We start from the raw sequence: 10,233 nt of genomic DNA on the forward strand, positions 1-10,233 counted from the left end.
ATAGGTTCTGGGACTTGTTTTGTATATGTGTTTTACACACTCTACTACAACATACAGCTAAGAGTAGAAATATATGAGCCTATTTCACTTAACTCTACCCCCTCTGACTCTCAGAGCACTCTCCCTGTGTTATATCCCTCTCCAACTCTTCTGCATCTTACACCATCCCCTAATTACTCACCTCACTTCCCTCTACCCCCCTTCTGGCCCTCAGAGCACTCTCCCTGTGTTTTATCCCTCCTACATCTTATACCAACACCTAATTCTCCACCTCACTTCCCTCTACCCCCCTTCTGGCCTTCAGGGCACCTCTCTATGTTTTATTCCTCCTACATCGTATACCAACCCCTAATTCTCCACCTCACTTCCCTCTGCCCCCCTTCTTGCCTTCAGGGCACCTCCCTGTGTTTTTTTACTTTCAAACATCTTATACCAACCCCTAATTCCCCACCGCACTTCCCTCTACCCCGTCTGACTCTCAGAGCACCCTCCCTGTGTTATATCCCTCTCCAACTCTCCTACATCTTATACCGACCCCTAATTCTCCACTTCACTTCCCTCTTCCATCTTCTGACTTTCAGAGCATCTTCCTATGTTTTATCACTCTCCTACATCTTAAACCAACCCCTAATTCCCCACCTCAGGTCCCTCTATCCCCCTCTTCTGGCCCTCAGAGCACCTCCCTGTGTTTTATCCTTCTCCTTGATCTTATACCAACCCCTAATTCCCTACCTCACTTCCCTCTACCCCTCTTCTGGCCCTCAGAGTACCTGCCTGTGTTTTATCCCTCTCCTTGATCTTATACCAACCCTAATTCCCTCCTCACCTCATGACATCCCCCCCCCCCCCCCCCCAACAGAGCACCACATAAAGCACTCATCTACTGACTATACTCTCCCTGAAACTAGTTTTCAAAAGTAGCTAGGTATGATATATTATGTAGGAAATACAGTCATAATTTAATATCCACACGTGTTGCTGAACCAGCTGGCTGTGATTTATTCAGGATTGTCAGGATGGCACAGACAAAATTGGTTCCAGTCGTCACACCAGCAAAAGTATTCCTGTGACCCTGTCACTGACTGAACACTTATCACCTGCTAGTCATCGGCCAACTAACTGGCATCAGTCGCCCCGTCCCTAACACAAGACAATCTAATTATACCTCCTCCTAGGCACTCATTAGCTTATTAGTCACACCCATTTGATCCTTCTGTGTAGCTATGCTGTGTCTGCAGGGTCTGCATCTACAGGACACATCAGCAACTGAAATGCATTGCCAATTCGAGGTGTACAGTGATCAAACGGAAACAGGTTTGGTGCACTGCCTGTGGTGAACGTGCTTGGCCAGCCGGATCACTGCTCATCTTGCCTGTGGTGAACGTGCTTGGCCAGCCGGACCACTGCTCATCTTGCCTGTGGTGAACGTGCTTGGCCAGCCGGACCACTGCTCATCTTTCCTGTGGTGAACGTGCTTGGCCAGCCGGATCACTGCTCATCTTTCCTGTGGTGAACGTGTTTGGCCAGCCGGACCACTGCTCATCTTGCCTGTGGTGAACGTGCTTTGCCAGCCGGATCACTGCTCATCTTGCCTGTGGTGAATGGCCTGGCCAGCCGGATCACTGCTCATCTTGCCTGTGGTGAATGGCCTGGCCAGCCGGATCACTGCTCATCTTGCCTGTGATGAACTTGCTTGGCCAGCCGGATCACTGCTCATCTTGCCTGTGATGAACTTGCTTGGCCAGCCGGATCACTGCTCATCTTAAAAGTCTGTCCTGCTGATATTAATGGCGCTGCACCTAACCTAAATTCTTTTCCATTACAAGGTGCCTCTTAAATGCATTAGTAATCCAGTGCTGCATCTGAGTTCATCTGCTTTCCTGTGGGTTGGGCCTGATATGCCAGCACTTGGGCTGCTAGCAGTAAGAATACTGACCATGGCATCCCGGTGGTGAGAATCCCAACAGGGCCAAGGCAAGTATACTTATCTTTCCCCAATATCCCTCCCTTCCCGCAGCCTAAACCCCCCCTGCAGTTTAAACCTAACCTGATACCCCCGCAGCCTAAACCTCCCTGGGGGTTCCTGAACGAAAACCCCCCCCCCCCCCTCCCTGCAGCCTAAACCTATCCCCCCTCCCCGCAACCTAAACCTCCCGCCTCAGCCTAAACATAACTCCCCCCCCCCGGCTTATCTCTTCGGCGACCCGACAAACACTCGTTCAGGATCCTTTTGGTTGGGATTACGGAGCCGGATTTTGATTCTATTTGGGATTCCAGTGCTGGTATTCCAATAAGTGTTGGGATGACGGTGTTGGAATATTGACTGCCGGGATCCTGACCAGATCCCTTAACTGCTTTTCCTGTTTCTGGACTCATGTACATTTGACCCACAGTAATATTTCAAGCTAAGGAACTTGTTCATTTATTAGTCTGCTGTTTGTTCCTGGACTTTGTTCATTTCTGCCATTGATCACATTATCATCATGCTACTGTTTCTGGACTCAGCTTTTGTTATTACCATTGCAAAGTTTTCAGTCATCTGCATTTCTAGTGTATTTGCACTACCCTGCCTTTATTTCAACCCCTAATAAACACCATTTGTAATTCACTACTACATTCTGTGACTTTGTGATTCTGCTGCACTCCAGGGGTATCATAACAGAATGACCAGCCCAAACAACCCAGAGAATGTCAAAGAGCCTGTTACTTTGGCTTCTCTCATTCAGCCCCTTGTTGCAGAACTTCCTGTCCTTCCTTCTTATGGAAATGTTTCACTGCATTCCCTGCAATTGGACATTATAATGCTGCATGGCCAAGTAGCACAGATTCTACCTGTTTTGCCTGAACTTGTTATGAAAATGTCTGCACTTTTCCAAGTTGTTTCCCCTTTCAGTACTACAGCAGTTCCTGAACAGCTGACAGAAAGCTACACCCCTGTTCCCCCAAAAGGGTCTGACCTCTGCTGAATGTGTCATAGCAGCCTCTAATGCTGTACAACCAGTTACTGAGGTTATCAAGGGTTCAGGTGGTCCTTGTGCTCCCCCTCCTGAGGCAGAGAAAGCTTTTTGCAGATCTAATAAACAGTGTTTATATTGTGCCAGTCCTGGACACTTTTTGCTCTCCTGCCCTTGCTGCAGGCTCAAAACTGGTATTCAAAATGTCTGCTCTATATTGCTACCTGAAAAAGGTTCTGCTTTTGAGCCAGTTTGCAGTTCCATTCCAGGAGGAGGTTCTGTGTGTCCAGTCCCAGGGGAGGAAATTCATGTCCCAAGGAGGGACTTCATGTCTGCCGATCCTAAGGAGGGATTTCATGTCTGCCAGTCCCAGAGAGGGACTTCATGTCTGCCAGTCCCTAAGAGGAACTTCATGTTTGCCAGTCACAGAGAGGGACTTCATGTCTGCCAGTCACAGAGAGGGACTTCATGTCTGCCAGTCCGAGAGAAGGACTTATCTGTTTGCCAGTCTAGTGAGTGCTGCCCAGATGCAGATATCGCTCAGTGCTGCCCAGCCACAGATGCCTCACAGTACTGCCCAGCTGGAGATGCCTCACAGAGCAGCCATATTCCCAGGAGAGGTTGCTACTCCTGTAGATCCAAAAGGGGTTGCTACTGCCACAGACCAAGGAGCGGTCTAGAATGTCTGTTTTGGAGGGGTCTCTGAATATTCTGCCCCAGGAGCAGTCTGAGTATCTTGCCTCTCAAGAGGAGTCTCCGAGTATCCTGCCTAGAGAGGGGTCTCCGAGTATCCTGCCCCAAGAGGGGTCTTTTCTGAGAAACTTAGGACGCCATGGTTTCTGGGCCTGAGGACCCTTTAGCCCTTGCCTTCAGGCATAAAGAGAGTGCTGCCATGTCAGCCACCAGTCTGAGTGTTGCTTTTTCTTTCAGGGTCACCCGATCACCCAAGGCTTTCAGTTCACCTGAGGTGCTTATTATTTCTGCATTGCCTGGGGTGCCACTGATGTCTGCTCTTCATGAGGTCCCACCAATGTCTGCTCCATCTGAGGTGCTATAGATGTCAGCTCTACCTCAGGTGCCATCACCTACTGATGATCTTCCTTGCAAGGGTCAGTCAATTGTTTTTGATAAAGACACTGCTCATTGTGTGTCATTGATACATCAGTATCAGTCTATTTCCGAATTTATTCCAACACCAAGCAGCAGGAAGTTAATGCCTCCATAATTATGTCCTATAGAGGACAGGAACTAACATGGGCATATTCCATCATGGACTTCAAAGATGCCATTCTGCAGGATCTTACTGCTTTCAATGCTGCAGTTATCAAAATGTTTTGCCAGGCATTAGTTCTTGCATGTTGAGAGGAAAAAACAAGCAAAAGATAAAGAAAAGGAGAGCCTGAACTTATAGTCTTGTGGAGCATATGGAACCTGTTTCTTAAAGGGGGGAGGAGACTATGTTAGGATGCTGTTCTTGTTGTGACTGTGGATTGCAGTACCTCTTTGCTTCTAGAGGTGCTGCTATATTATTTGGACATTTTCCTCTCATATGCAGGAGGTAATCTCACTCTACTGCAATCACCTACACCTGCCTCACTGCAATATAGCCTTGCCTCTCACCATGCATCTTGGTCATTGGCCCTCATTCCGAGTTGTTCGCTCTGTATTTTTCATCGCATCGCAATGAAAATCCGCTTAGTACGCATGCGCAATGTTCGCACTGCGACTGCGCCAAGTAACTTTGCTATGTAGAAAGTATTTTTACTCACGGCTTTTTCATCGCTCCGGCGAACGTAATGTGATTGACAGGAAATGGGTGTTACTGGGCGGAAACACGGCGTTTTATGGGCGTGTGGCTGAAAACGCTACCGTTTCCGGAAAAAACGCAGGAGTGGCTGGAGAAACGGTGGGAGTGCCTGGGCGAACGCTGGGTGTGTTTGTGACGTCAACCAGGAACGACAAGCACTGAACTGATCGCACAGGCAGAGTAAGTCTGGAGCTACTCTGAAACTGCTAAGTAGTTAGTAATCGCAATATTGCGAATACATCGGTCGCAATTTTAAGAAGCTAAGATTCACTCCCAGTAGGCGGCGGCTTAGCGTGTGTAACTCTGCTAAATTCGCCTTGCGACCGATCAACTCGGAATGAGGGCCATTGATTGTTCTTCTAGTGAAGCATTCTTCTAGGTTCCAGCTCACAGTCTGTTACTGGTTCCTGTACATTGGAGATTTTGGTAACCTGGTTCTGTTTCCATGTGTCCTGTGCTGGTCAATTTATTCACATTTCCAGCTATTAGCTTGACTGCATTTCCAAGTTGTTTGTATGCCTGGCAGTCTATTACACCTGACTCCATTGCATCATTACTCACGACTCTGTTCTTCTGATTTCCTGCTATTCATGTTTCTGGGCTCGCGTACATTTGACCCACAGTTTTATTTTTAATGCTAAGAAACATATTAAATTACCAGTCTGCTCTTTGTTCCTGTTAATTTCTGCCTTTCATCACATTATCATCCTGCTGTTGTTTCTGGACTCAGCTTTTGTTATTTCATCTGCATTTCAGGTTTATCTGCACTACCCTGCCATTATTTCAACCCCTAATAAACACCATTTGTACAGTAATTCACTACATTCTGTGACTTTGTGATTCTCCTGCACTCCAGGGGTGTCATGACAGTCCCCTTATCATGGAACCTTTGCTGCAACCATTCCAAGAACTTGGTCACATATTCTGATAAAATTGCTTTTAATAGTCCCTTAAGGACAACCTTACTCACACTGCTCACACTCTACATATGGGATGCAGTCAATTTACCTCCAATCAAAATCCCGACAGCAATTAACCGCCGGTCAAAATCCCGACATGGACAAAATACAGACATGTAAAATGCCGACACGTCAAAATGCCGACATGAGTTTTTTTCATGATTTTTTCATTGAAACAGACTTGTTCATACTTTTACCATCCCAGTGGACCTGGAGGGGGAATATAATAGTATGCTGAGCGCAGCTAGGCACCAGCGAGGGGACGCGGTGAACTTATATGGTGTCCATGTTGACCTATATCGACATACACACAAAAAACCAACGAAAACCGCATGTCGGTATTTTGACCTGTCGGCATTTTACATGTCGGTATTTTAAATGTCGGTATTTTGTCCATGTCTGGATTTTGACAGTCGGTCAATTGCTGCCGGGATTTCGACCGTCGGACTTTTGATTGGAGGTATTTCATACCGAACCCCTACATATAAATCATTCTACATATAAGTCTCTGCATCATACGGCTGACATCAATGTGACTCACAGCCCCAACTGTTTTACATCTCACAGTGATGGGCTTGATAATCAGACACATAGGACAGTGTGACAGACACCCACTACTTACATATGTAGGGCATGAGTCAGTGTTGTACATTATGCCAATATTTACATAGCTTAGTGATTATCAGCCAATTGCGCATATGCCATGATTGCATGAGTGCCAAAGACCATTACCGTAGCCGCTCACATTAAGGATTCATTCACAAGTGATTGACAGGAAGCTACCATTTTATGGGAGGTAACTGAGAGTGGCGGCAAGACACCAATTTTCCAGGCATGTCTCAGACTGACACTGTAATCCCAAATGTAGATAAAATGGTGCTGACATCTCAGATCCGTCAGCCACTGTGAGTGACCACAGACTCAGGTGTTAGATGAATGAGCAGGAGAAGGAATGAGGTGGAGGTGCTCTACCATAACACAAGGAGCTCTACCATGGCATATATATATAAGGGCCTCTACAGTGGCATAATGTGTATAAGGGGCTATACCATGACATAATATGTATAAGGGCTCTACCATAGCATAATATATATAACGACCTCTACTATAGCATAATGTGTATAAGGTGCTTTACCTGGCATAATGTGTATAAGGGCCTCAACCATGGCATAATATGTATAAGGGCCTCTACTATGGCATGTATATTAGTGTCTTTACCTGGCATAATGTGTATAAGGGACTCAACTATGGCATATGTATAAGGGGCTTTACCTGAAATAATGTATATAAGGTGCTCTACTGTATGATGTGATGTGTATAAGGGGCACTACTGTGCAGTGCGAAGTGAATAACAGATGCTACTGTGCAGTGTAATGTAAATAACGGACGCTACTGTGTGGCATGATGTGAATAACCGATGCTATTGTGTGGTGTGATGTGAATAATGGACGCTACTGTGTGGTATAATGTGAATAACAGATGCTACTTTGTGGTGTAATGTGAATAACGGATGCTACTGTGTGGTGTAATGTAAATAACGGACGCTACTGTGTGGAGTAACGTGAATAACAGATGCTACTGTGTGGTGTAATGTGAATAACGGACACTACTGTGCTGTGTAATGTAAATAACGGACGCTACTGTGCAGTGTAATGTGAGTAACGGACATTGCTGTGCTGTGTAATGTGAATAACGGACACTACTGTGTGGCGTAACGTGAATAACAGATGCTACTTTGTGGTGTAATGTGAATAACGGACACTACTGTGTGGCGTAACGTGAATAACAGATGCTACTTTGTGGTGTAATGTGAATAACGGACACTACTGTGCTGTGTAATGTGAATAATGGACCCTACTGTTTGGTGTAATGTGAATAACAGATGCTACTTTCTGGTGTAATGTGAATAACGGATGCTACTGTGCAGTGTAATGTGACTAACGGACACTACTGTGTGGCGTAACGTGAATAACAGACGCTACTGTGTGGTGTAATGTAAATAACGGACGCTACTGTGTGGCATGATGTGAATAACCGATGCTATTGTGTGGTGTGGTGTGATGTGAATAATGGACGCTACTGTGTGGTATAATGTGAATAACAGATGCTACTTTGTGGTGTAATGTGAATAACGGATGCTACTGTGTGGTGTAATGTAAATAACGGACGCTACTGTGTGGAGTAACGTGAATAACAGATGCTACTGTGTGGTGTAATGTGAATAACGGACACTACTGTGCTGTGTAATGTAAATAACGGACGCTACTGTTCAGTGTAATGTGACTAACGGACACTGCTGTGCTGTGTAATGTGAATAACGGACACTACTGTGTGGCGTAACGTGAATAACAGATGCTACTTTGTGGTGTAATGTGAATAACGGACACTACTGTGTGGCGTAACGTGAATAACAGATGCTACTTTGTGGTGTAATGTGAATAACGGACACTACTGTGCTGTGTAATGTGAATAATGGACCCTACTGTTTGGTGTAATGTGAATAACAGATGCTACTTTCTGGTGTAATGTGAATAACGGATGCTACTGTGCAGTGTAATGTGACTAACGGACACTACTGTGTGGCGTAACGTGAATAACAGACGCTACTGTGTGGTGTAATGTGAATAATGACTGTACTGTGTGGTGTATTGTGAATTGGTTTCTGTGGCCACACCCGTTCCCCATGAAGCACACACCTATATTTTTGATGCGTGCTGAAGAAAGGGGGGCATCAATTATTTTCTGGCACAGGGCACCAAGATGTCTAGTTATGGCTCTGATCCCATAATATTGTTATCCAATTGTCTTAGGCGTCCTAGATAAACCACTGCAAGATTTTTGTAACACTCAAAATGCAGATTTTGCTGTTAGAAAAGCCGGGGCAACATGCTTGTGTTTGCCCCCCAGGCTGAAAGTTGCCATCCAGCCCCTGCCTGTGCCTCTTCCACTTACATACCCAGTTATCCTGTGAGTCGTAGGATGAAATTATCATTCTATTGCTCTGTGGGAGCAGTTTTACCAGTACATCAACAAGAAGCATAACTTTAAGTTTTAGCACATATTAACAATTCTAGACAAATTCCAATGTTATGTGGGAATGACAGGTTTAACTGTTGAGAAACAATTGTATACGATACTGAATATATGTAATATCTGATCTCTATATGATATAACTAAACAGACTGTCTCAGACATGATGATGTGACCCATCCGCTGATATATAGAGGGTTTATCTTAGTACTTTTGTCCCCAACAGGTCCGCACTCCTCCTCACACTACCCTGAGAAGACGCATCAGTGCTCGGAGTGTCAGCAATGTTTCCCTAATCATTCAGACCTCGTCACCTATCAGCAAACGCTATGTCACACGGAGGACAAATTGTTTCACTGCTCTTACTGTGGGAAATCCTTTCATCAGAGGTCACGTCTCCTGTCACATAAGAGGACTCACACCGGGGAGAGGCCATTTTCATGCCTGGAGTGCAGCAAATGCTTTACCGGCAGATCTGCTCTTATTATGCATCAGCGGATTCACTCTGGTGAGAAACCCTTCAGTTGCGCAGAATGTGGGAAGTGTTTCACGCAGAAATCCAGCCTTGTAAAACACCGGCGCATCCACACTGGAGAGAGGCCGTTCACATGTTCCCAGTGCGGCCGCTGCTTTTCTGATGGCTCACACTATATTCGGCATCAGAGAACTCACAGCGGTGGAAATCTGTGCTCTAGATGAACAGTCTGTCAGAAACATGATGCTGTTGTTTACAAACTATGTGCCTCGAGACACTTGCAGGGGTGCCTCGGGACACTTGCAGGGGTGTCTAGGTACACTGGGGTGCCTCGGGACACTTGCAGGGGTGCCTCGGGACACTTGCAGAGGTGCCTTGGATTGGTGGTCAAGGACCAATTAAAATTATTTATATGTAATGTAAGGGGCAAAACCAGCGCTGGTGGCTGCCAATCATTAAATATGTGGACAAACAGAAGCCAAACTTGTCCCGAGGCACACAATTGAACCTAAGGATGACATAAACACAATTTATTTAATTTACTATTTGTTTCTAAATTTCTCAATAAACATTTGGCCTAGGGGTGCGGTGAAATAAATTCTGATACTCTAGGGTGCCGCAATTCAAAAATGTTTGGGAACCACTGCAATAAACACTAGTACAAAAAGAAAAGAAAAAAAATATTCCTACAAGTGGCATTCACAGACTGACAGGATATAACACCTCAACAGCAAATATCCGTTATACTATCATTATACTGTAGTCACTGGATAAGATATTTTCGATTGAAGATATTACATGCCTACATAGCTGCGTTTTTGTAGGTTACAGAACTGATAATCATTACAAGTGAAGCTGTAGGCCTATGAAAAAAATAGATGCCAAAACGGAGCCATTGCAAAGTGTGTACCTATATGCAGCCCCGATGCAATAACGAGGAACATGAACTCCTAGGGTTGACCTATGGCTACGCAGACTGACCATGGTGCCATGTTTCTCTACGTATGT

At 45.4% G+C, this 10,233-nt stretch overlaps 1 protein-coding gene across 7 annotated transcripts in view; it reads left to right on the plus strand.

Moving 5' to 3' along the window:
• LOC134995897 (zinc finger protein 768-like) overlaps nt 1–9,807 on the plus strand; it is a 923,052-nt gene extending 913,245 nt beyond the window's left edge. For all 7 annotated transcript variants that reach the window (XM_063951146.1, XM_063951148.1, XM_063951151.1 and 4 more), the window contains one exon: nt 8,977–9,807. In XM_063951146.1, coding sequence (XP_063807216.1) covers nt 8,977–9,449 — 473 coding nt within the window. In that variant the 3' untranslated portion in view covers nt 9,450–9,807. The remainder of the gene's footprint in view (nt 1–8,976) is intronic.
• Nucleotides 9,808–10,233: the final 426 nt, after the last annotated feature.

This window comes from Pseudophryne corroboree, chromosome 2 (genome assembly GCF_028390025.1).
Source record: "Pseudophryne corroboree isolate aPseCor3 chromosome 2, aPseCor3.hap2, whole genome shotgun sequence".
Classification (NCBI taxonomy): Eukaryota; Metazoa; Chordata; class Amphibia; order Anura; family Myobatrachidae; genus Pseudophryne; species Pseudophryne corroboree.